This window comes from Peromyscus californicus, unplaced genomic scaffold, assembly GCF_007827085.1.
Source record: "Peromyscus californicus insignis strain IS unplaced genomic scaffold, ASM782708v3 Scaffold_11__1_contigs__length_118956290, whole genome shotgun sequence".
In the NCBI taxonomy this organism is placed as follows: Eukaryota; Metazoa; Chordata; class Mammalia; order Rodentia; family Cricetidae; genus Peromyscus; species Peromyscus californicus.
In genome coordinates this window covers 67,552,550-67,579,329 of record NW_026294402.1, presented here as the reverse complement: position 1 = coordinate 67,579,329, position 26,780 = coordinate 67,552,550, and the positions used below count along the sequence as shown (strand labels likewise).

General features: G+C 43.2%; 1 protein-coding gene across 2 annotated transcripts in view; it reads right to left on the bottom strand.

The window, feature by feature from the left end:
- Positions 1–18,197: 18,197 nt before the first annotated feature.
- Rfx7 (regulatory factor X7) overlaps positions 18,198–26,780 on the bottom strand; it is a 101,529-nt gene continuing 92,946 nt past the window's right edge. For both annotated transcript variants that reach the window (XM_052714086.1, XM_052714080.1), the window contains exons 9-10: positions 25,658–25,953; positions 18,198–24,381 (exon numbers count right to left, since the gene is read on the bottom strand). In XM_052714086.1, the coding sequence (XP_052570046.1) occupies positions 21,115–24,381; positions 25,658–25,953 (3,563 nt within the window). In that variant the 3' untranslated portion in view covers positions 18,198–21,114. The remainder of the gene's footprint in view (positions 24,382–25,657; positions 25,954–26,780) is intronic.

Below are 26,780 nucleotides of genomic sequence, written 5' to 3'. Positions count from 1 at the left end.
ACCTCCCACTTCACGAGACAGTCTACCAGCTGGACAGCATTCTCATCCCCTAGGTTTACTTCAAAACAAATCAGTGGAGACAAGTGTCTGTCACTAGTTTCTGGCCCATGACTAGAGACAGACGATCTCAGACTCCTCTAATTCAGCAACTGCTGTGCAGTGTGTGAAGTAAAGGTTTCCCTATGATAGCTGGTTTCCCACGCTACTCTGAGTTCAAGGGCAAATCTAGGAAATCAAAGCTAACAGTATGAACTGCACAGAAGTCTTCAGAGCAGCCTGACCCCTGACCTGGGTGCTCATCTAGCAGGGCTTCCGTCCTCTGTGGCTCTCCTGCCCAGCCCTCACTCTCCAGTCCTGGACCTCACCAGGGTTTCAGGCGAGAACAGCTCTTTTTTTTTTTTTAATTTATTTAAATTTATTTTCTGTGCTTTGGTGTGAAGATATGAGATCCCCTGGAACTAGAGTTTCAGACAGTTGTGAGCTGCCATGCTGGTACTGGGAACTGAACCCGGGCCCTCCAGAAGAGCAGCCAATGCTCTTCACCACTGAGCCACTTCTCCAGCCCCTGAGAGCAGCTCTTATCAACAGTGGCTTCCACGCTGCTCCGAGAGACACGAAGGCTGCAGGCCAGAGCCGAGGAAAGGTGCAGCATAGCATGAAATACTTTGCAGATCCTGTTATCACGGCTGGTGTTCTCTTGAAAGTGGCTTCTTCAGAAGGTGTGGGGGTGGGAGGGATGGAAGGAAGGAAAGAAGGAATCAGGATAGGTTGATGGGAGGAAGGAAGACAGAGGGGAATTGAAGGAGGGAGAAATTTAAGATAGTTTTGACATAAAATAAAAAAAAAAAAATGGTACAATGCTCCCGTGAGGTGAATCTGTTTTCAGCCCTCAGGAATAAATACATGGCCTCACATATACCAGGCAAGCATTCCATCACTGAGCTGTATCTCCCGCCCATAATGATTCCCCCCCCCCCCCCCCCCCCCCCGAGACAGGGTTTCTTTGTGTAACAGTCCTGGCTGTCCTGGAACTTGCTTTGTAGATCAGAGTGGACTCAAACTCATGGAGATCCACCTGCTTCTGCCTCCCAAGTGCTAGGATTAAAGGCGTGTGCCACCACTGCCTGGCAAGACTAATTTCTATTTATTTATTTATTATTTATTTATATTTATTTTATGTGCACTTGTATTTTGTCTGCATGTATGTCTGTGTGAGAGTGTTGTGTAGTCAGATATTTTTGTTGGGACTGCCGGCTCCCCAATAATGACATGGAGACTTACATTAATTATAAAAGCTCAGCCTCCAGACTGTGATGGTACACACCTTTAATCCCAGCATTAGGGAGGCAGAGGCAGGTGGATCTCCTGAGTTGGAGGCCAGCCTGGTCTACAGAGCGAGTTCCAGGACAGCCAGGACATTTATATAGAGAAACTTTGTCTCAGAAAACCATAAATAAATAAATAAATAAATAAATAAATAGGCTTGGCCATAGCTTAGGCTTGTTACTAACTAACTCTTACAACTTAACCAATTTCTATTAATCTACCTATTGCCACAGGGCTCATGACTTTACCTGTCCTCCGGCATATCTTGCTCCCTCAGTGTCTCCTGGTGAACCTGCCCTTCTTCCCAGCATTCTCTCTGCCCCAAAAATCGTGCCTAGCTATTGGTCATTTAGTTTTTTATTAAAATATCAAGAGTGACACATATTCAGAGTGTGCAAAAAGATTACTCCACAATAGTGTTAGATCCCCTGTAGGTAGAATTACAGGCAGTTGTAAGCTGCCATGTAGGTGGTGGGAATTGAACCTAGGTCCTCTGGAAGAACAGCCAGTGCTCTTAACTACTGAGCCATCTCTCCAGTCCCAAGACTAATTTTTTTCTGAGACAGGGTTTCTCTGTGTAGCTTTGGTGCCTGTCCTGGATTTCACTCTGTAGACCAAGCTAGCTTTGAACTCACAGAGATCCGCCTGGCTCTGCCTCCCGAGTGCTGGGATTAAAGGTGTGCGCCACCACCGCCCAGCCCAAGACTAATTTTAATCAGTTCTATTCTATTTAGCACTTACACTTTCTTTTTTTTCTTTCTCTTTTTTAATAAAAGAAAGAATTTAATTAGGCTTATGGCACCAGAGGGTAGAGAGTCCATGACGGTAGGGCAAAGGCATAGTGGCAGGAGCCGCTGAGAGCTCACAGCTGGACCCACAAGCAACAGGGACCACACACCAGGAATGGCAGGAGTGTTTTGAAACTTCAACCCCTGCACTGTGACACACTTCTTCCAACATCCTCCAATAAAGCCACACCTCACAATCCTTCCCAAACAGTTCCACTGACTGGGGACAAAGCATTCAAATACATGAGCCTGTGGGGCCATTCTCGTCCAAACCACCACAGGCAGGAAGATCCTCTGCTTTGCTGGGCAGAACCTTTGGATGTAATTCCAGGTGTCGATACTTTTTCTACTTTGGAAGTCTTATCTGGAGTCTCTCCCTGTGCCAGTATCCTGAAATGTTTTCCTCACGTCTTACTTTGTCTCCAGTACGGTTTTGCTTAGGTTTCTTTGACTACTTGAAGCCTTTTGCTCTTACGTGAAGTATGGGATGTTTTCTCCAGTTATGCAAATTTTCTCTTGGTATTGAAGTCACCCACTGATACACTGTAGCCTAAACTTACTTTTTATGTCCACTAGCATTTTGTTTTTTTATAAAATTAGGTGCTGTTCCAACACTTGGCATATACATTTAAATCTCATGATATTCTTCATGTAGTTTTGAATACATTTTGCTTATTTCTTCTTACTTATCTTGTCAATCTGATGGCTTACTGTATTAGTAATATTCCTTCATTATGCCTCATTAGTATATCTCTTTCCTAGTGGGATAGATTCATATTCTTTTTTTTTTTTTTTTTTTTTTTTTTTTTTTTTTTTTTGGTTTTTCGAGACAGGGTTTCTCTGTAGCTTTGCGCCTTTCCTGGAACTCGCTTTGGAGACCAGGCTGGCCTCGAACTCACAGAGATCCGCCTGGCTCTGCCTCCCGAGTGCTGGGATTAAAGGCGTGCGCCACCACCGCCCGGCTTAGATTCATATTCTTAATGATAGTGTTTACTAAACTCTTTCTCTTCTGGGAATAGAATTCCCTTACGCATGTGCCGCATTTCTGATCTAGTGGGTCATGAATTCCCTTAATGTGTCCTAAAATAGAAGGCCTTTACTTTTCCTTCAACTGTGAAGTATAGCCTTGCTGGGTACAAAAATCTTGGTTGGAGTTTTTTTCTTTCAGGATCCAAAAATACATTATTCCATGCCCTCCTGGCATTTAGGAATTCATTCTGAGAAATCTGCTGTTAATCTGATGTATTTGCCTTTAATTGTTACCTGACATTTCCTTCTTGTAGTTTGTATTACTTTCTTTGTCCTGTATTTTTTTATTTCTTAAAATTCCTCCCCTCAGCCGGGCGGTGGTGGTGCATGCCTTTAATCCCAGCACTCGGGAGGCAGAGGCAGGTGGATCTCTGTGAGTTCGAGGCCAGCCTGGGCTACAGAGTGAGGTCCAGAAAAGGTGCAAAGCTACACAGAGAAACCCTGTCTGGACCCCCCCCCCCCAAATGAAACAAAACAAAAACAAAAACAAACAATTTTTTTTTCCATTTTACATACCAACCATAGTTCCACTCCCTTCCCTTCTCCCTTGTCCTGTATTTTTTGTTGGTTTGTTTTTTGTTTTTGTTTTGTTTATCGAGACAGGGTTTCTCAGTGTAGTTTTGGTTGCCTGTCCTGGATCTCACTCTGTAGCTCAGGCTGGTCTCGAACTCACTGAGATCTGACTGGCTCTGCCTCCTGAGTGCTGGGATTAAAGGTGTGCGCTACCTCCACCCAGCTCTTGTCCTGTATTTTTAACAGCTTAATTATAATATGTCATAGCAAAGTACTTTTATGGTCATGTGTGCTTGAGGATCTAAATGCCCTGTACCTGGATGGGCATCTTTCCCAAGATCTGGGGAGTTTTCTGCTGTTATTTTCCTGAAGAGGTTTTCTGTGCCCCCAATCTGTCCCTCAAGTATACCAATGATCTGAATGTTTTCAGTTTTGAAAGAGTATCCCAACGCTCTTGCATTTTCTCCTCATACTTTTTTTTTAATCTCTCTTTTGTTCTGTCAGACACTCACAATTCAAAAGATCTGTCTTCAGGCTGTTATTTTTAGTAGGCATGTAGGTCCTTGTGCTCAGAGATAAGCGCTTGGGAAACCAGGAATGTTAAACACACAGGGCTGTCTCTTCAAAGAGAGATGTATAACCTGCTTTCTGCCCAGAGGGCTGGAAACAGATGTGGTTAAGTTGGGTGACCTTTGCATTATCTGTATGGACGGGCTACACCTGCTCCCCCAGACCCTTATCTTGCGTTTGTCTCAGTCAATCTATGGAACCATCCTCCCCAAGCCCCTTATCATGGGCTTTTATCATGGGCTTGTTTCCTCTGTTAACCTACAGAACCCATCTTTGTGGAAGACGTCACTCGTGCTTCACAAGAGTTTCCACGTAGGCATGTCTTAAGCTGTGTTGTGCACACGGGACTGAGTTAATTATCACCAGGCAACTTTTTTTTCCAAATTGTGCTGTGCCTAAATATGCCTAAAATAAATGATCCAGTGTCGGACTCTTTGACTGAGTCATGTTGAACTGGACTTCCTTCTTGCCTCTTGTGATCGACACTCTGCTGGCTGTGGTGTTTGCAGAGACCCCACAATTTTTTCTTCTGCCTTGGAAGTAAAAGGATCAGAAATTCAAAATCATCCTTGGCCACGTAGCTAATGTAAGGCTAATCTGTGATTCATAAAACCCTGTTTCAAAACAACAAAAACCAGCAACGTGGCAGTAACTGAGAAGTAGGGTAACGTTTCATTTGATACCTAAAAGAAGGTCTGTCTGTACACACCTCAACGACTTCTAGATTCATCCACCTGTGTTACTTCAGTCACCCCGCAAGACCTGGGAAATGACAAAGCTTCTGAGGGAGGTTTCCACATGGCAGCAGATTACTAAAACTAAATCAGTACCTGAAGTGGGGTGTGGTGGTTGTGGGCGATTTGATACCTGCATGTCAGGAAGTCAGTCAGGAAGACGTTTGTTCGTCTGTGCTTTACGACAGTATAGAATGAAGAATGAAGCTCATGCCTACAGTAACATGATGTACTTGAACCTGTGGATCTGGCCAAAGGATATTTTCAATGAGACTAATATGTGCTTCTTCCTAGTTGGCCATGAGAAAATATTGGAAGGAGACATGAGACAAGGAAGGAGAAATGCAGTTTTCAAGCAGAATTTAGAGTGAATACTTCCAACATAGACCTCGTTGGATTGGAAAACAGAACTCCTTCTCCTTCTATTCTCTTCCTGAGAGTTCTCACAGCAAGAAATGGCCTCAGTGACTGGCAAGATGGTTCAGCAAGGAGAGGCACCTGTCACCAAGCCTGAGGAGCTAAGTTTGGTATCTCGGGCCCACGAGGTGAAAGGAGAGCACTGGCTCCCCCAAGTTCTTGTCTGACCTCCTCACATGCACAGTAGCACAGTTGTGGGCGTTCCCAAGCACACACAAACAATTTTCAGAAAAAAGGAGCAAGCAAGCAAGGTGGGGGGAAGGCCTCAGAAACCTTCCCACAAGACGTGGCCTCAATCTCCAAGGTCAAATTGAGGACCCGGTGTAGCTAAAAGTTTTCCTGGTTCTGCCCGGCTCCCGTGGTTCCGAGGTTCTGCAGTTCCACAGCCACTCAGACACAAATGAACACACAGAGGCTTAAATTATTTTTAAACTATGGTCATGGCAGGCTTCTTGTTAGCTAGCTCTTATATCTTAAATTAACCCATTTCTATAAATCTATATGTGGCTTTTGGCTTACCGGTACCTTTACATCTTGCTTCTCGTGGTGGCGGCTAGAAGCATCTCCTCCCTGTTGTCTCCTTCCTCTCTCTCTAGTTAGAATGTCCTGCCTAACCTTATTCTGCCTCACCACTGGCCAAACAGCTTTATTTATCAACCAACCAGAGCAACACACATTCACAGCATACAGAACGACATTCCCATCAACCCCGCTGTAAGATTTGTTTGAGGACCTCATGTCCAAGGCCTTCCTCTAAACGATTGCTTAGCTTCAAAGATGAACCATTTCTCATAAAAAGAAGTGAGATGTAAAAGAACAAAGCATCAGCCATGAATTGAGGAGTTGTTTCCAGGGAGGTAAAGCAGACCCTGGTCTACTTGCAGTTTCTGCCTCTGGAGTTATGGGAATCAGCAATGAATGCCTGGTGGGTTTCACAATTTCTAAGGGCTTGTTCCTGCTGGGCACCCATGATTTTCTCCCTTCAGGAATGGGACTATGAGAGTTACCATATTTTCGTATTCACTTGAAATATAAGGTTTAAAATTACTTGTATATTATTGAGGCTGAAGAATACTATAAAGACTGTAATATTCCCATAACAGTGAATTAATTTATATATCATTCCTACTTCTCCTAGTTCTTTTAGAGAAGTGGTTCTCAACCTGTGGGTCGAGACCTGTGGGTTCTCCAGATAACCTGGGCTCCCTGAGGTGAATAAGGGTTTACTAAGAATCAGGAGGAAATAGTTTCTTACTTTGTGAGTCTGTCCAAAGCCTCAAACTGTACTAAGTTAATGAAAGATTCTGCACAGTGCTCAAGAAATGTTAGTCTCTTCTTTTCCTCTCCTAAGGTGGAGCTCACCTTCCATCCATAAGACCACCATATCCAGAGGAGAGAAGACAGGAGCTTATCTGATTGTTACAGTCAAACACAGGCCTACATTGAATCCTCCTGGAAAAATCAAAGCACTTATCAAAAAAAAAAAAAAAAACAAACAATATATTTGGATAGCACAAATTCACAATTCTGACTGTATGCTGTGGACTCAGTTATCAAATTAAAAACATAAAATAAAACCTCTCATTTAATTTTCTTTCAGTTTGAAGATGTTCTCGACTTATACAGTAAAGTGGTGGCTTAATCAAAGATGAGCTTAATGCAAATATTTAGCCTCCTCCCAGAAAGACCATATGGCTACTGTCACATCAGTTAAAAACTCTGTTAAAAGCAATAAGGGTGACCATCTGTTGGGGCTGGCAGAGAAAGTAACATATTTCAAAATGCAAACACATCTAAATCTCCCCCTGCAGATCTGTAAGCAGGCATCTTGGCTATAGATGATTTGGATTGAATATCTAGTCTGGGAACCTTAGACAAGGCCCATTCCACTTACTTGCAGTTACAGAGAACAATTTCTTAGCTTAGTACTCTTCCCACCCCACTTCTAAGTCTTAGTTACTTTTCTACTGCTGTGACAAGACACTATGACCAAGGCACTTATAAAAGAAAGCATTTAATTTGGGGTTCACTCTTCCAGAAAGTTAGAGTCCATGACCATCATGACAGGCAGCTTGGCAGTAGGCAGCATGGTGCTGGAGAAGTAGCTGAGAACTTATATTTGATCCACAAGTACAGGGCAGAGAGAGAGAGAGAGAGAGAGACAGAGAGACAGAGAGAGAGAGACAGAGACAGAGAGAGAGAGAGAGAGAGAGAGACAGAGACAGAGACAGAGACAGAGACAGACAGACAGACAGAGAGAGAAGGGGGGGTAGAGCTAACTGGGAATGGCATAGACCGTTGTAGAATATTAGTTAAAGCTGTGTTACATTTGTTTATGCCGTGGAATATTTTTTTAATGATGCAAAAATGTGTTGCATTCTTTTGTTTTTTTTCAAGACAGGGTTTCTCTGTGTGACAGTCCTGGCTGTCCTGGAACTCACTTTGTAGACCAGGCTATCCTGGAACTCACAGAGATCTGCTTGCCTCTGCCTCCTGAGTGCCAGGATCAAAGACATGCACCACCACTGTCCAGCTGTACTGCATTCTTCTATGTTGCATTTGTTTAACTCTGTGAAGCTGGGTTAATTTGACTGTCTAAAACACCTGATTGGTCTAATAATGAACTAAATGGCCAATGGCAAGACAGGAGAAAAGATAGGGGCTGGCAGGCAGAGAGAATAAATAAGAGGAGAAATCTGGGAGGAGAGGAAGGAGTGAGAAAAGAAAGGGCCAGCCACCCAGTCACAGAGCCAGACACGGGATAAGAAGGAACGAAAAGATATACAGAAATAGGGCTGGAGAGATGGCTCAGAGGTTAAGAGCACTGACTGTTCTTCCAGAGGTCCTGAGTTCAATTCCCAGCAACCACATGGTGGCTCACAACCACCTATAATGAGATCTGGTGCCCTCTTCTGGCCTGCAGGGACACATGCAAGCAGAACACTGTATACATAATGAAAAAAAAAAAAGCGATATACAGAAATAGAGGAAGATAAAAGCCCAGAGGCAAAAGGTAGATGGGATGATTTAAGAAAAGCTGGCAAGAAATAAGCCAAGCTAAGGCCAGGCATTTATAAGTAATAATATTCATCGTGTGATTTATTTGGGAGCTGGGTGGTGCCCCCCTCCCAAAGAATCTAGGAATAAAAAATAACCAGCTACAATAAACTTTTGAAACTTCAAAGCCTACCCCCAGTGACACACCTCCTCCAGCAAGGCCATATTTCCTAATCCTTCCCAAACAGTTCTAACAATTGCGGATCAAGCGTTCAAATAAATGGGCTTATGGGGGACACATTCAAACTACCTTCCTTTTGTCTCTTTCTTCTTTCCTTCTTTCTCTTTCTTTCTTTCTTTCTTTCTTTCTTTCTTTCTTTCTTTCTTTCTTTCTTTCTCTTTCTTCCCCTCCCTCCCTCTCCCTCCCTCCTGCTCTCTCTCTCCCTCTCTTCTTTCCTTCTGTCAATGTGAGTTTATGTGCACCACATACATTCATGTTGGATCCCCTGGAACTGGAGGTGTTTGTGAGCCATCACGTGGGTGCCGGGACCCAAACCCAGGTCCTCTGTAAAAGCAGCAATCACTCTTAAGCACTGAGTCATCTCTCCAGCCTCCTTTGTACCCTTGCTACAGGAGTTAATAGGCCTACTTTGATGTATACCTGGGAAGGAGACTCTAAGATGCTTCTAGTTGCCAGGCAGTGGTAGTGCACATCTTTGATCCCAGCACTCAGGAGGCAGAGGCAGACACATCTTGTGAGTTTGAGGCCAGCCTGGTCTGCAGAGAGAGTTCTAGGAGAGCCAGGGCTACACAGAGAAATCCTGTCTAAAAACAAAACAAACAAACAAAAGTTCGAGTTGAGCAAGTATAAGGGTACAAAGATGTATGGGCAAAATACTATTATAAACACCCGAATTTGAGACTACTAGAGTTTTCTTAATGCCAGAGGTAGAGACTGGTAAAGGCCTTCCCCTCAGATGGCAGTTGATGTGATTTTTATTTTTTAACTTGCATTAGTATTTTGCCTGCATGTATGTCTGGGTGAGGGTGTCAAGTCTTGGAGTTACAGACAGTCGTGAGCTGCCACGTGGGTGCTGGGAGTTGAACCTGGGCCCTCTGGAAGGGCAGTCAGCTCAGTGCTCTTAACCACTGATGTGATTTTTTTTTTTTGAGACAGGGTTTCTCTGTGTAGCTTTGGGCCTGTCCTGGAACTCGCTCTATAGACTAGGCTGGTCTCGAACTCACAGTGTTGTGGCTGCATCGCGAGACCCCCACTCCCCCAGCAAGACCACCACAAAGCCAATATCTGATGCAAAACACACAGGGGTTTATTGATAACAAGCAAGCCCTGGCTTGGTCCTCGTCCAGCACTCGACACAGTGGGTGGAGGAGGACGGCCCTGAGCTCTCAGAGTGAGGGGTTTTTAAAGGGAAAAACTGCAAGCAGGGTGGCACAAGCCTTGGTGTCATATGATTGGGTGAGAGTATGTAACCTTTGAATTTGCTGGTTGGGAGTTACAGTTATCATTTTTGGGCAGGCCTGGACAAGTCCCAGGCTCTGTCCTTGAGCTGCCATGGAGGCTGGCTAGTCTTGCACGTACTGACTGTGGGGGCTGACTCAGTGGCCCAGGCTCTGTCCTTGAGCTGCCATGGAGGCTGCCTGGCCTCACGAGTTCACACTGACCCATGTACGTAGCTCTAAGTTGGTGAGGGGTCCCAGACAGTAAACAATTGACTGAACCTTGAGCAGTCAGAGTACGTGCAGAAAGAGAGCTACTGCTAAGACTATGTCTTTTGTTCATGGCCCTCCCAGAAACTGCTTGCTTAAGTCTCAGGAAACTCAAATTGGGGCCTGATCTCTGAGAGAAGACTGAGCAGCCTGTTACGGTGACTGCTTGGTCCTTTTAACAGAGATCAGCCTGCCTCTGCCTCTCAAGTGCTGGGATTAAAGGCGTGTGCCACCACCGCCCAGCTAAAAAAAAAAAAAGTATTTTTATTTTTTGAGATATGGTCTTACACATCTCAGGCTACCTAACCAAGTATCACCTTGAGTTTCTGATATTCCTGTGTCTACTTTTCAGTGCTGGCATTATAGGTGTGCACCACTATGTGTAGTTTGGCTCCAATGCATGCTTTGTACATGTTAGGTAACCACTCTACTGATTAAACTACATCTGTTAGCATTCAGGCATCTGGACTGGCCTGCCCTTAGGGTCCTGACAGTATATACCTCAGCTGCAGCCCCTAACAGCACCCCCTGTGCATTCGCTACATTTCCTTATAAAAGGTGGGCCTTGTACACCTCTGGTCTCTCTCCTTTCTCATCCTCAGGGACCAGTCTCGGCCCCCTTCTCTCCCCTCCCACTCAATAAACCTATGTGAGCCCTGTTATGCGGTGTGACTCCTTGCCACGGTTTAAAATACAACACCGGCTCCTAGTCGGGGAAGGCTCTCCGGGCCGTCTGAAACATGCTGGGACCCTGGCACCTGGTCCACCCACAACAGCCCTACTTTCCCACCTAACGGATGGGATCGCTGGGGACTCCCCATTCAACACCGGCATTTGGTAAGCCCCCTACTTCCGGCCATTTCCCACGAATGAGGCTTCGAATGAGGCCTCGTTTCTCGAGCACAGTCCTCGCCTTCGGGCTTTTCTCGGAGTCCTGGGACCAGGCGACTGTGCCTCACTCGGGCTCCTAGCCCATCGGCCCCTGCTTTTTTGGGATGATGGGCCACTGAGCAGCTTGTGCCTCCTGGTCGGTCCTCGCTGAATCTCTGGGATGCTAGAGGTCCCAGCCCTCGGACCTTCTCTACCTCACTCATCGAAAATCCACCTACCACCGTATCTAGCACCTGATTGAAGGGCTTAACTTACCTGCCTCTGCAGTCTGACTTGGCTCCATAAAATGGCCTACGAGCACCCCATATCCCGGCGTTTCACAGGACCTTTGTCATTTCTGCCAGCGGTCCGATAGATACCCTACTTTCAAGCTTTCTCTTATCAAGTCCCTACTCGGATGTAGCCTTTCACTCTTTGCTCTCCCTGTCCCTCAAACCTTTGCATGAACTCTGTTGTGTGTGGCGTGTTTGCTTAGTGACATACCTTGGCAGGCCCGGCCAAAGGTACCGGCTTCACGCTATGACCCTGCCGCCTGCCGCCGCAGCAGATCTGCTTTCTCATTCACCGACAGACAGCTTTGCCTTCCGTTCAGTACCACCCGCCTCCGACCATTCCCCTAGAAGTGAGGCTTCATTTCCCGAGCATAGTCTTTTCCTCGCCTTCTGGCTTTTCTCGAAGTCCCGGTACCAGGCGACTGTGTCTCTCGAGGGCTCTTAGCCCTGGGCTCCTGTTCTTGCGTGACAGCGCACTGAACAGCTTGTGCGCACTTCCTCAGGCCCTCGCTCTTTGCTCGACAGAACATGGAGCGGCTTGTACCATTCTCTCTGCCTCATCCTTGGGATCTGTGCCACACACCTCCTTGATCCCGTTGGAATGCCTTTTGGAGACCCATTGGCCATTCTTTGGACCAGGCAGTCGGGGAACTGAGAAAGAATTCTCCATTTTCTTCCCTTTTCCTTGCTCCAAGACCTGCTTATGTCTGTCTGCTCTTCCTCTCTAAATGTTCTGTTTGGGGCAACATGCGAATCAGAGATGGAGAAGCCAGCTTCATCTTGCACAGCACACACTGGGTACTCAACTCCTGTTTAATTCTGTGTGTATGTGCATGTAACTATTAACAGCACAGCACACCCTGGTTACTCAACTCCTGTTTAATTCTGTGTGTATGTGCATGTAACTATTAGCAGCAACCACGTGGCTCTCCTCCGGTCTTGGCTGGTGACCTCATCATAATTTCTTATGAGCTCCAGGGAGTTGACTTGGATCCATCTGAACAACATCTTGCCAGGTCCAGTTGGTGCCAGATGGTTCCACAGAGCCTGGCCATCGAAGTGAAACAGCCAGCTACCCAGGACGTGGCCAGCACCCTAGTTTTCTCAGGTCCCACCAAGATAATCGATGCCCCCAAGGCCAGCAGGAAGCAGTCTAGGGAACATGGCACCTTCATTCCTGCCTCACCTGCTACCCCTTTCTAACTCCTCATCTTTTTATAATAAACAAAAGGGAGGCATGTTAGCATTCAGGCATCTGTACTGGCCTGCTCTCAGAGTCCTGACAGGATGTCCTCAGCTGCAGCCACCAAGAGCACCCCCTGTGCGCATTCATTATGTTTCCTTATAAAAGGCGGGCCTTGTACACCTCTCATCTCTCCTTTCTCTTTCTCTTCCCCAGGGACCAGTCTCTGCCTCCTTCTCTCCCCTCCCCTTCAATAAATCTCCTACGAGGGCCCTGTTATATGGTGTGACTCCTTCCCGCCATTTTTAAAATACAACATCCCCAGCCCCAAAAGTACTTTTTGAAAAAGAGAGCACAGCCTGAGTAAGACCAGAGGCAAGAGTATGTGCTTTATCCAGGAAACAGCAAGTTTGGCAGGACAAGTTTTGAAAGATAAAAGTGGGAAGTATGTACTGCACATAACTTCAGCACTCCGCTCTACCCACTTCCTGACTGCTCAGCACCCTCAGAAGGAGCCTGGATTCTGAGTTACGTCCTTGAAATCTATTATTTGATAGAAAATGGGGGATGATTAAAAAACTGTTTTTCATGGAAGCATATTCAAATACAGAGTAAAAACCAAATCTGAACCATGATGAACCTGCACAAATTCATATGCAGATTAAATAACTGTCTTGATTTTTAGTAACATTCTGTCTGTCTTCCACCCCTCTCCCATCATTTCATCTTCCCCAGGGCATATTCTGTGTTCACCTATGTATTTCAGCATGAATATATAAAAAAGATGGATGTTGTTTAGTGTTTTGGTGTTCCCATCCCCCACCCCCTTACCCCCCGCCCCCAACAGGATTTCTCTGTTTCCTTGGCTGTACTGGAACCTACTCTGTAGACCAGGCTGGCCTAAAAGTGTGTGCCACTATGCCTAACAGATGGGTATTATCGTATAAACAAAATGCCGTTAGTACACCCAGTAATTCCTCAGTATCCATGAGTAACAAGCCCTTATTCAAATTTCCTCAATTATTCAGTTTCATATTGTTTGTTTTGAAACAGGGTCTCACTGTGTAGCTTTGGCTGGACTGGAACTCAGAGGTCTACCTGATACTGTCTATCTAAAGCTGGATTGAGGGTGTAAAAAAATTTTTTTTTTAACTTTAGTGCATTGGTATGAGGGTGTTGGATCCCCTGGAACTGGAGTTACAGACAGTTATGAGCTGCCATGTGGGTGCTGGGAATTGAACCATGGTCCTCTATAAGAGCAGCCAGTGCTCTAAACCACTGAGCCATCTCTCCAGCTCTGGAAAAATATTTCTTAAAATATTTTATTATTAATTTATTTTTTGAGGGATGAGCCAGCAGTTAAGAGCACTTGCTGCTCTTAAAAAGGACCCAGGTTTGGTTCCCTGTATGGCAACTCACAACCACCTGAACCTCTAGTTCTAGGGAAACTCAATGCTCTCTTCTAGCCTCTGTGAACACAGACATTCAGGCAAGACTCATACACATAAAATTAAAGAAAAATCTTTACAAACAACAAAAAATCAGAAAAATATGGGGCTGGAGAGATGGCTCAGAGGTTAAGAGCACTGGCTGCTCTTCCAGAGGTCCTGAGTTCAACTCCCAGCAACCACATGGTGGCTCACAACCATATGTAATGAGATCTGGTGCCCTCTTCTGGCATGCAGGCATACATGCAGGCATAACACTTTATATATAATAAATAAATAAATAAATCTTTATTAAAAAAAAAAAAAGAACAGGGCTGGAGAAATGGCTCAGCTGTTAAGAGCACTGGCTGCTCTTCCAGAGGTCCTGAGTTCAATTCCCAGCAACCACATAGAGGCTCACAACCATTTATAATAGGATCTGATGCCCTCTTCTGGCATGCAGGTATACATGCATAGCACTCTTACATAAAATATAAATAAAATTAAAAAATGTTTAAAAAAAAAGAACAGAAAAATAAACAACAGGTAAAATCTAAAGGTAATGAGGAAAAAATAAAGGTTTGAAGGCAGAAGAATGAAGAGAAATACCAGTCATAAAAGTCAACTCATTCTTAATTTTTAAAGTGGAATGAACTTCAAAGGAGCCAGCAGCTCAGATGACTGGAGCAGGTAGTATGAACAAGCACCTTGTTATGTACCCCATAAGGTACAGACTGGGCTTTAAGATGGAGGCTGCTCTGGTCCTACCTCCTACTGCCCCTGGCACCTTCATCATTTCATCTCTGAAATACAATCTTCTCAGGTGAAGAGCAATTACTCTTTCAGGGCTGTTATAATCAGGAAATGAGAACATGTGAAATATTTAGTATAGGACCTAATGCAAAGAAATACTCTACACAGGGCAGCAAGGCCATTCTTCATGATAGATTTTTTACTTATTAAAAACTGTTTTCCCTTCTCTCCAAGAAAAAGTACTTCTAAGGGAAAGTTTTTTTCTTTTGGTTTTTTGAGATAGGGTTTCTCTGTGCAATAGCTTTGGCTGTCCTAGAACTAACTAACTCTTTTCTATTTTTATTATTTTTTAAAAAGATTTATTTATTATGTATACAGTATTCTGCCTGCATGTGTCCCTGCAGACCAGAAGAAGGCACCACATCTCATTACAAGTGGTTGTGAGCCACCATGTGGTTGCTGGGAATTGAACTCAGGCCTCTGGAAGAGCAGTCAGTGCTCTTAACCACTGAGCCATCTCTCCAGCCTGTTTTTTTTTTTTTTTTTTTGAGACAAGGTTTCTCTGTGTAGCTTTGGTGCCTGTCCTGGATCTCACTCTGTAGACCAGGCTGGCCTTGAACTCACAGAGATCTGCTTTGCCCTGCCTCCCGAATGCTGGGATTAAAGTAGTTTGCCACCACTGCCTGGCTAGAACTCTTTGTAGACCAGGCTGGTCTCAAACTCACAGAGATCTGCCTGCCTCTGCCTCTGCAGTGCTGGGATTAAAGGTGTGTGTCACCATTGCCCATCCGGGAAGTCTTTCTTGAAAATCTTTGTCTTCACTTCCTTCTCCTGTAAGATTATTAACCCTAGAGCAGGAATATATTAAAAAAAACTTTACATTGTATATGATTCAATTAACAAACTTGTAATATGCTATTTACTATATGTATTTAATAAGAAGTGGTCTACTGCAGTAATAGGAACTGAGACAATTTGTAGTTATGAGAATAATACCCAATTTGTCAGTTTATAGAGAAGGGTGGATAGCAGTTAACAGCTTATACCAGTGAACTTCTAAATGAAGCCTTAAAAACCTTTGGCCTCTCAAGAAACCAACCAACCACCAACCAACCAAAAAAGCCCTGCAGTGTGGCAGATGCCTTTAATTCCAGTACTCTGGAGGCAGAGGCAGGTAGATAGATCTCTGTGAGTTAAAGGCCAACCTGGTTTACAGGGCTAGTTCCAAGGACAGCCAAGGCTACACAAAGAAACAGTCTCGAAAAACCAAAATCAAACAAAAACTCTTAGCCTTATTCTTGCCTTCTCTCCCCTTTTCTTCTCCACAGCTTGTTATATAGCCAACTTTGTAATTAATTCTTTACCAGGCTTTGAGCTCTTCAAAAGTGGGCTCAATATCTTAAGAAGCTGGAAAGATGGCTGAGCAATTTAAGAGCATGCCTACTGCTCTTACAGAGGTCCCAGGCTCAGTTCCCAGCACCATGTGACTCTAGCTCTCGGAGAACCAACATTCTCCTTTGGGCTGTGTGAGCACCAGCACATATGGATGGATATACATATGCACATGCACAGACGTAAAATACTTAAAATTCTCATTGATCTTACTCGGCTGTTGTCTTCCTTTTGACCACTAATGGTCTCCTCCCAAAAATGAAGTCCCTGATTTTTTTTTTTCTTTCTTCCTTTTCTTTTTTTTTTTTCCTAGAGCTGAGGATCGAACCCAGGGCCTTGGGCTTGCTAGGCAAGCTCTCTACCACTGAGCTAAATCCCTAACCCCAATTTTTTTTTTGTTAAAAAAAGATTTATTTATTATGTATACAGTGTTTGGCCTGCATGTGTCCCTGCAGACCAGAAGAGGGCACCAGATGGTTGTGAGCCACCATGTGGTTACTGGGAGTTGAACTCAGGACCTTTGAAGAGTAGCCAGTGCTCTTAACCTCTGAGCCGTCCCTCCAGCCCATCCTTGATATTCTCAGGTTATGAAATTTAAAATTACAGTGTATTTGTTGTGTGCACACGCCCACCACAGTGTGCCTGTGGAAGTCAGAGGACAACTTGTAGAAAGCATCCTCTTTTCACTACTTGGGTCCTGGTAACTGAACTTAGACTGGGGGTAGCTACCTTTACCTGCTGAACCATCTCAATGGCCCAATAGATGACCACATGCCACAGGAAGCAGGCTCCTCTTCCAACCTTGAATAATAAACCAATAATCTAGCAAACTGGCTTTTTAGGTTTTTGCTTGTCCAATGAGACTAGGATGGCATGTAGAATGACTAACCAGGGAATTCTGGATTTTTCTCTGATAAAGGCAGTAAGAACTGCTGTTATTATCCTTGGAATGAAGGAGGACATACTTAAGCTACAGAAACCACAGTGACTATGAGGGACACAAAAGTTTGTGCAAACAAACCAGTGAGTGAACTAACTCCTTGAGCTTCTGTCTTCAGCTCTACTTTCCAGAGCTGAAGTCTCCATACATCGCCCAAACTCATCGCAAGCTCCGAGGCTGAGGAAATCTTCCTGCCTTACCATCGCAGTGGTTGGGGCTATAGGCTACCACTTTTGACACTAAAATTGTTAAGAGAACAGCTAAATTTCCCTATGGCTTGAGGCAGTTTTAGCTAAACTTCCCTACAGCTTGAGGCAGTTTTAGACATCATACTTCAAGTGACACCCAGATGGTTCATTGCTCTTGTCTTGAGAGATTGATCTTTTCCAGGGTTACTTTCATTTTCAAGTGCTTTGGAGTTTTGGTTTGTAGGTTCAAGATCTATGTAGGAGCCTTCCTATATAGTCCACCCACCTCCTTTCTCAACCTTTACTCTCCTTTGTGACTGCCCTCTGTCTAATGTGGGAGTCTCCCTGGATTGCACTCACCTTCCTTGCTGTTTTCACTGACTTTGGGACTGCTTTCACCGGTCTTACCTTAGGGCTCTAGCCGAGGGGTGTCAGCTATTCAAAGATCTGCATATGCAGGGAAGGAGGCTGTTTTACTCAGACCATGTCTAGGATATGTTATATAGTCCCAGATGCTGGCTCTTGCTGATTCTGTATCAAAGTAACCAAGTTCCATCCTAGACTCTGGTTCCCTGGCTTTGGAGTAGCTGAAGTTTCTGGTGTCTTCTGCCTCTTTGTAGAGCCATGGCCTGTGTCCTGGCTTACAATGTCTGTACATCTTAACATATCTGGGACTTGAAAATTTTCATGTTTGTATTCAATGCTCCTGAAATACAGCAACCTAGATAGTCCCCAACCTAACACCTGAAAGCAAATATCACATGAAAGAACAAAGGAAAAGATGGCCTTTTCGATAACAGAAACTCTATGCCATGTACCACTGGCAACAAAATCTCAAGTGAATAACACAATCCCAGAGAATGGAGGAAGAGCAAGCTGTCAGTTCTTTTGGATCAGCAGAGATGTGGCATGTTTTGCCTTGTACCGTTTTTACACCCCCCGCCCCCCATTTCACCAGTTCAAGGGAAATACAGCATCAGGTACATATTTATAAAATGGCAAATTGCCCATAAAAATACATCCCATAAATCATCTTAACATCCAGTCAGTATAATATAAAACGTTTTTAATTGTTTTTGAAAACATTTAAAAAACAATTTGAGCACTTTTAATAAAAAAAGAGAACTGAAATGCTACTGCGATGTTCCACTACTGTAATCTCAGCAGGTACAACAGACAACAAAGCACCGGGGTCTGACTCTGCACTAAATGAGACACACAACAGGGCTTGCTTTTGTCGCCTCTGGTGTAGGAAGCACACTGTAGTACAAGACTGTTATCTGAACCTCAGATGCACTGCACAAAACACGCTCCTTCCTGCTCAGTTCAAAAGTCAGTGCTTATTGCAATTATATGCAAAAGTATTTACTTCATGAAGTCTTATCATGATAAAACAGTATGCAAAATGTTTTAAACATCAAAACAATGAAAAAAAAACCCCAAGAAAAGAACATATTCAACAACAACTAAGCAGAATTAGTAAACATTAAAAAAGCAAAATAACCTGTGAATAACTATGCTCACCTGGTTAACACAGAGCCAGTTTCAATACAGCCAAGAGGGGAAAAAAAGTGGTTACAGGATTACCTAGCACTGTACAAGAGAAGTCAAGAACACTCATGCACATTTTGTGATCATGTATTAACACGGTGAAGCAAACTAAACTCAATTCTTCCTGCTGTAATATTCTCATGTAAGAGAATAAGAAATAGAAATATCTCATTGAGATCAGTGCACATTGCTACATAAGACAATTTCATCTGTCACTGTGATGATATTTTGTCTTTTCATAATGAAACACATTTAAAAATTTTAATCTGTGGACTGTACTGGTTGCATTTATCCTAAGAGATGTGCCTACCACAGGTTCAACAAATTTAGTGCAATATATGAACCCCAAAAAGTTTGCTGGACGAATTCAGCCAAATTTAAAGAGTTTGCTGCGATACTGTACAGGGGGGGTTAAAAATCCTCCAGTCTCTATACTTTTTTTTTTTATCAAAAAAGATTTCCATTATTTTTATATTAGTAGGAAGCTAACAATGTAAACAGGGATTAGAATGGCCTCAAAGTCTCCTTTTCAGAGTATCTCACTGAGAAAGGCTCCCATCATCTGTTAGAAGAAATCACACAGTCTCCTTTGGGTATTACGTACTTTGGTGTGCAGTAGTGCTGTGTCTCAATGTACAGTGAAGAAATAACTAGTATCAAGGAAAAAAAACCCTAACAAATCATTAAACCAAATTAACAGCAAACACACACATATGCCAGTAACTAGGACATATCCATAGATAAACCTCTGAGCCAACTCTAGCACCATTGATTTATTAGAATATGTTAATACCCTACTCTTCAAACCTGTTGAACAATGGACCCTTATTAAATTAACTCTTCCATCATATTTGTTTAATATTCGGATTGCAGTCTTCTGATTTATTTTTGAATTAAGGTAAAGAAAAGTTTGGCTAGGTTCAGGAGAGTACAGTGAATGGTTTCATGTTAGCTTTTAAGAACTTAAGGTTAACTTTAATCTCTTTGAAAATTACCTTGAAACTCACTTAAATGAAGCTGCCCACTAGTTTTGTGTTAACATGAAATTCATAAATACTATTCATAAACCAAAATGGGAGCCATAGAGAAACACTTTAAAACAAATCCTGAGTGCTTTACTTCTTTTGCAACTGTGTCCATCACAATAAATAAGTTAAGCAAGTAATAAAATGCTCCTCTTCTTCAAGTACTATTATCACCCACTTTGTTTTATCAGAGATACAAAGGTCTGAGGCTACACCTCACATGAGGAAATGCTTTTTTGCTGGGCTCTTAACATTATCTCTTTCCTGCCTGGTGTTCTGCAAAGGATCCATGGTCAAACTGCATTACTACATTCCGAGAAGCGAGGGAGTGAGCAAGCTGAGGAAAGCCCATCACTAAAGGACACCATGGCGACAGCATTAAAGTCAGTCTTCAGTAGAACTTCAGTATGTACACAGAGCTATGGTGAAGAAACTAAGAAAAAGCCTCTACTGCCCTTCTAACACTCCAGTCTCAACAAGCAAATAATAAAACACGAGACAGTTTTCTAACATGCTTGTACTTCTGCTATTAAATTTCAATGTCTAGTGTGTATGTGTGTGCAAGAAATGGGGAGGGGAGGGAAGGAGAGGAAGAGGGAGGGGGCAACTGGAATGGGAGGGAGAGGGGGAGGAAGAGGGACAGGAAGAGAGGAGAGCCAAAGTGTGTGAGCTTAGAGAGCTCCATTTTAAAAGCCACCTTTTAAAATTGGACTAATGCAATGTCACAAATAAATGGCTACTAGTTTTCCTCTTAAAATTTTAGTGCAGCTTTTACTTTCCTTAAATTAACATTTGTTTTCCATTATTTTCTCCTACATAAGCCCTTCATTGTGGGAGTAAATGGTACCAAAGCCCCAGAAAGTCCTACAGAGAATTCTCATCCTACAGCAGCTTCATGTTTCAAGCTTAAATATTTATAATAACCTGAATATTATCCCTGTTTTAAGGAAGACTCTCTTGCCTACAGTTTACCTTAGCTATGATTTCATACCTAAAAGATAATGCCAACAACAAAACAGCCTATGACTAAAAATGGATGGTTTCTTTTAAATTCTTTGTAGATCAACTGATGAATTAAAATAAACTTATATAAAATAAAAACCCAGAATGCTCTTGTAAAAAGCTGGATTCTTTACTAGCAAATGTGATTAAATGGGGAACATTATAAAATTTAAAACCTAATGCTTGCTCTACAGCCTACTGTCTTCAGAAACTTGTCCAGAACTGAGGCAAGTCTAACCATTTCCTACCGAAGAAGAAACCACTTCTGCAGCAAACGCTTTTAAAATGTCACAATTAATAGTGTTTCTGCTGCGGGAGGCACTTCCATTAAGACAAATACAATACATATGTCTTTAGATACAGTGTGCTACATATTATAAAACACAATTTATCCCAACATTTCAACAGTAGGATGGTCCTTGCTTTCTATCCATTCAAAACCTGATGAAGTCATGGAGTTCATTGACTCACTGCAAATCTGTTGGAACAGTGGGTCATTCTTTAATTCTTCCAGTGTGGCTTCATCCTCCTGTCCCTGCTGACGACCTGGATCAAACAGTAGATTTGGGTCTAAGGTGTTCAAATCATTGATGCTGCCTGAGAGGTCGGAAGACAACCTGATGTCACTAGGGAAATCAGATGCAGTGTTGGTGAGCTCTGATGCTACCTGACCTCCCAGCTGCTGGCTGGTTTGCAGGTTGTCTCCACTCAACAGGTCTTTAACAGTGCTATTGAAATCTAATTGCTGTTCTCCAATTTCAGATTGTGCTTGATTATCTCCAGGAGAAAAACTGATCTGATCGGTGCTATTACTTTTGGTGAGGTAAGATGGTGTTTGGAATTCATAAACAGAAGTGCTGGAATCGATCATATTTTGTGAATTGGCACTAGGAAAAACAGAGGACGTTTCCAAAATCTGAGTGAGATTCATCCGGGCTGTATAATTGGAGGGCATGTTGTTCATTCCCAAACCTCTCACTGCATCATCATTGTCAGAATCGAGTTTACTCAACAAAACATTAGTGATTTTTTTATTGTTTGTTTGCTTCTGCAGAGCGTTTGGGAAAGCTGTCTGCATCATGACAGTCAAGGGAACTGACTGACTTCTTTGAGCTATGTTGTTGGCACATGCATCTGTGTGAACATTTGTGAAAACATGAACTTCTGGGGTTACTGGACTTCCAAAGGGGGTTACATTAGACCGTGGGATATTAGACACAGGATAGAGGGTGCTTCCACTAAGATTCCGCTGGCGATGGACAGCAGGGCTCACACTCCGGCACCTGAAGTTGTTGCTGGCAGATGAATTCGTTCCTTTGTTATCAAGAGGAGCAGGGACTGCAAACCCTTCTTGCTTGTTGGTGTTTACAGTGGCACCTTGATGCTGCACAGGAGAGACGGGAGTCAAACGACCAAAGTGAGTGTCATGGTGTCTGGACTGAGACTGGTATGACTGTCCAGGCACGGCAAAGGCATGGGGTTTCCTGAAACGATCTTCTACTAGTTCCTGATAGCTTGGGAGAATGCCATGGCCAGAAACTGATGAATTACCAACCCCACCATACCCATTATTCATCCATTCAAGCTTGGTTTTATCAGGGTGTGTGGCCATGGGTCTTTGCATTGGTTTCACAGGACTGCTTGAGACAATGCTGGCATCATGATAAGCCATACTGGAGCTTATTGGGGTGAATGCAAATGGATTCCTGCATTCAACAGGGCTTGGAGGGACGCTACTGCTGCAATTAGAATGCGGAGTACCAATGGGTGTGTGTCGGCTACTTCCTAAAGCACTATCCACAGGTGTTGTCTGGGCAAGCCTGGAGCAAGGGCTCTCCCGTGATAGACTCTGAGACCCAGCAATCATTTCAGATGTTGGAGTTGGGGTTGGGGTTGGGGTTGGTGTAGGAGTGGGTGTGGGTGTAGGTGTGTGAATTGGAGTGCCATTGCTATGGATTGGATGATAGAAGTGGGTGCTGGAAGCATGAGATGACATTGGAGCTCCTGGAGTTACTGACTGACTCTGAAGGGTCATTCCCAAGCAGTTACCATAAGAATGTGAATTATTCATCGACATCTGCTGCTCCATTAGCACCAGCTCTTCCACAATGCTATCTTGTGTAAGTTCATCATCAAAAGGAAAGTAGCTTTCATTTGTCTGGGAAACAGAAGACTCAAACTCTTTCAGTTCCGACTGCAATGGTAACTGATCTGAAGACTGTGCTTGTATTTGATTCAAAGAAGATTCTGGGATCCGGCTATGTAGCTGCTGGCTGTATGAGTCCTGTGGCATCCCTTCTAATTCCCATACAGATTTCTCTAAATCATGGATATCAGAATGCTCAGGCATTGTCATAACACTAATATCTTGCTGCTGTTCACAGCTGGCAGCTATGAAGTCAGAATCCTTAGGAACTTGTTGCCATTCATTAGGATTAAAGCTGCCATCTGATTTTGACTCATGGTCCAAGAGAAAGACACTCCCTTCAAGTTTTACTTTTACATCTGGAGATGATGATGGCGTCGTTTGCTGCTCCAGAACTGATTCACTGGCAACAAGAGTAGGGTTCAAGGGCTGATCATCTGTAATGTGGGAACCGACACTGACTGACACCTTGTTAGGCATCTGAGCACCTGCTGTTGGACTTTCTGTTCTCCCTGAAGGTGGCACCTTTTGGTCCTTCTGGACAGTACCTGGTTTCTGACCTTCTACGGTAACTGCAGAAAGCTGTTCCACAATTGGTTTCTTTACAGGGGGCACCTGAGACTCTTGCAGTGTGGCAGACAGTCGTTTTCTTGGACTTTTAGTGCATAATTTAGGGTCTTTATTTGCTGAGTCACCATTAGATGGTGAGCTGGTGCTGGTGAAGTTCTGAGTAGCAACCGAGAGAGTAACAGTGCTTTGATTATTGCCTGCTGAGATGCCTGGCAGAATTTCATTACAGCGACTTTTACATTTGGTCCTCTGGTCACAGACCTTAGTTGCTTTTACTTCAATGACACCTTCATTGGAAGGTTTTGGTACTGCTCCATCTGTATTACTTTTCTGCCCCCAAAGGGCACTAGGTGTTGTTAGGGGAGCTTTAGTCCCCTCAGAGTTCTCTTGGCACTGCAGAGGATGCTCATCTGATGACCCTTCTGGTTCCATTTTGACTTCCACAGCAGAAGTTCCCCCAGTGCTGCTGGCCCTAGACCCAGGAGACTGAAGGGAAACAACAGAGCCATTCTTGATCTGAGGAACGCTCCTTGATTCCTCTGTTGTTCCAGTAGCACTGCTGACTGAGGCAGAGTGTTTTAGGGGGGCATTACTGTTACTGGGTGTGAGGGATATTGTTGTCATTTTCACCACATTTAGAGAGCTCATGTGTGATGCAGGTACAACAGCAGTTTTGATGGGACTGCTGGTAAAGAGCACAGTTGTAGGTGAGCGGATGGTGAGTGCACTGGTGTTTGCTGGCTTGGGTAAGATCTGAGGGTAGCGGTGCCGGGCAGAACGGTCCCCACCAGGACTGGCTGGAACGTTCTGAGGAGTCTTTGGTGTCTGTTTCACAGACTGCATGTGCTGAGTGACCACCTGCACATTGAGGGGAAGGACCTTGCCATCAGGAGAACTCATTGGACTTGGTGAAGTTACCAACTGCCTGGTCCGCTGGACCTGCAAAAAAACGTAGAAAACACGAAGTTCATTTTAATAGGTCTAGGATACAACAGTATGCTGTACATCTACATAGTATTAAAGGATTTATTAAGTGTTAATTAAGAAGAAGTAAGGTAGTTTTAATGTTAGAAGAGAGTTCTTTGTGGTCATTCTGTATACAAGTAGACCCACAAATATATTAACAAATACAGCCATAATGCAACCAAGTTATGAAATATAGTAATATACAGGGGAAAACTAGGTTACTTACCAGTTGACAGAACAAAATACTTCATACCTATGATAAATACTTGCCTAACTAGTGGGTTAATGAGGTTACAGGGAGAAGAGCTACAATCATGAAGAAAGGTAAAGTATCTACTGGAATCTGTTCTAAGTAGACAGCTCACTCCTAGGGAGACTTTCAGAGCCTTAAAAACTACCAAGGATAAGGAGGTCCTAGACAAAATTGAGATCTCCTGAAGTCTGTTCCTCAGTGGACAATATAGATATCAGCTATTTGAAATTTTAATGGAATAGCAATGATAAAGATACTTATATGGAGAAGAAAAACAAGAGAAAATATTCCCTTAATAATAATAATACCAATAATAATGTAAGGTTATTACTTTACTTTAGAAAGATACACTTGCATTTGAAAAGTCCCTTTACTATGTTGGTTGTGTGATAGTAACCTCAACAATATTCTACTCCTAAATCTATCCAGCTAACCACAGAAGCAGGCTCACATTAAATTATAATTTGTAATTTGATCTACTTCAATATTCAGAACATTTAGGCTCCCAAAAGTTTATGATTATATTTTCTTTTTTTTTTTTGGTTTTTTGAGATAGGGTTTCTCTGTGTAGCTTTGCGCCTTTCCTGGAACTCACTCTGTAGCCCAGGCTGGCCTCAAACTCACAGAGATCCACCTGCCTCTGCTTCTTGAGTGCTGGGATTAAAGGCGTGTGCCACCACCGCCCGGCTAATTATATTTTCTTGACTCAGAGATAAAACAACTTCGAAATGGATTTATTCTTACTCAAGTTCTGACTGGTTATATGCACACCTTACAAATATTCATCCTTTCTATCTTCCCTTCTGTTAGGTTTTGAGTTTGCTTTTCATCAGCAATAGACATTGGAAATGAAAGACAAACGACCGAAGGGGAGTCTGGTCATAAGCCAGTTTATGATTATAGCTACATACACCCTTGCCTTCTCACCTGCCACTTCTAATAAAATCAATGACTTCTCAGCATCTCAGTAAGGCCAAACTCTAGTAATCATATTACCGGAATGGGACTAGGGACGGCTGCCACCACAATTCCAATGGGCTGGGGAGAAAGGATGGCAGGGTTTCCATTGGGTAGATTAGCCACTCCATTAGCTGTAGTGCCTTCTGGTTTTTTTGCTGAGGAGTCTCCTGGCAATGGGGATTGTAGTTTCTGTTCTTGCTGCTTTTTCTGAATTTTCCGTTGCAACTGTTGCTTAGCATCAATCGGAGATGGCAAAGTCTTTACTTGAGGTTGAAAAGAGTTACTTTCAGCTGTAGGTATAAAAGCAGAAGGCTGGGGGATTCCTTTGAGTCCTGAAAATAAACACAAAGGAAAGCTAAAATAAATGCTGGCTCTTGTGGGAAACCATATTACTCAGTTTGAGTATGTAGCTAGCTAGCTACAGGAAAAACAACTAAGCCAGCACATTGCAATTCACATCTTAGTTACAGAGCAAAGTAGTAGACTTCCATTTATAAATATTTGTCACCAAGATTTTGACATCCTAAAATACGGTTTGACCAGGGCGGTTTCAGTTAAGTAAACGATGGCAAACAATTTTAAAAGATTAGCTATATCATAAATTTGGGGACACTAACAAAATGCATGCCAACAGAGCATTTTTACATTGTATTAGATGCCAGCAAGTTTTCCTATCCCTTTCTGTAATTAGGATGAAATTAATACATTTCATAATTTTAATATTCAGCCCATAAGGATAACCTAATAAATATTCACTAAAACCACTCCATAGCCTAGAAAAATTTAGGTGGGGAAAACAAGTTTTTAATCTTACCAGAAATTCACAAAAATATGAACCATTATTTTAATTGTTACTTTATGGTTATTCCAGTGTGACCTAGAGGAATTAAGAAGCAGAATTTCTAATGTTAAGGCATTTTGAAAAGTGTCACTAAGAAAACTTTTAAATAGAATAGCAAGATAGCAGAAAAAAAAAAGCAATATCAATTTTAAGAAAACTGAGTATGTAACAAAAGCCCTTTTACAAAGCTCGTTCTGTACTTGGGAAGTGGCACTAAGGTAGTAGGAAGTTCCCGTATGCTGTGGAGGAGCAGTGTAGCCTGCTCTGGCACCTTGCCTTCTGTCCCCTGTCCTGTTCTTCATCTCTCTGGTTACAGCC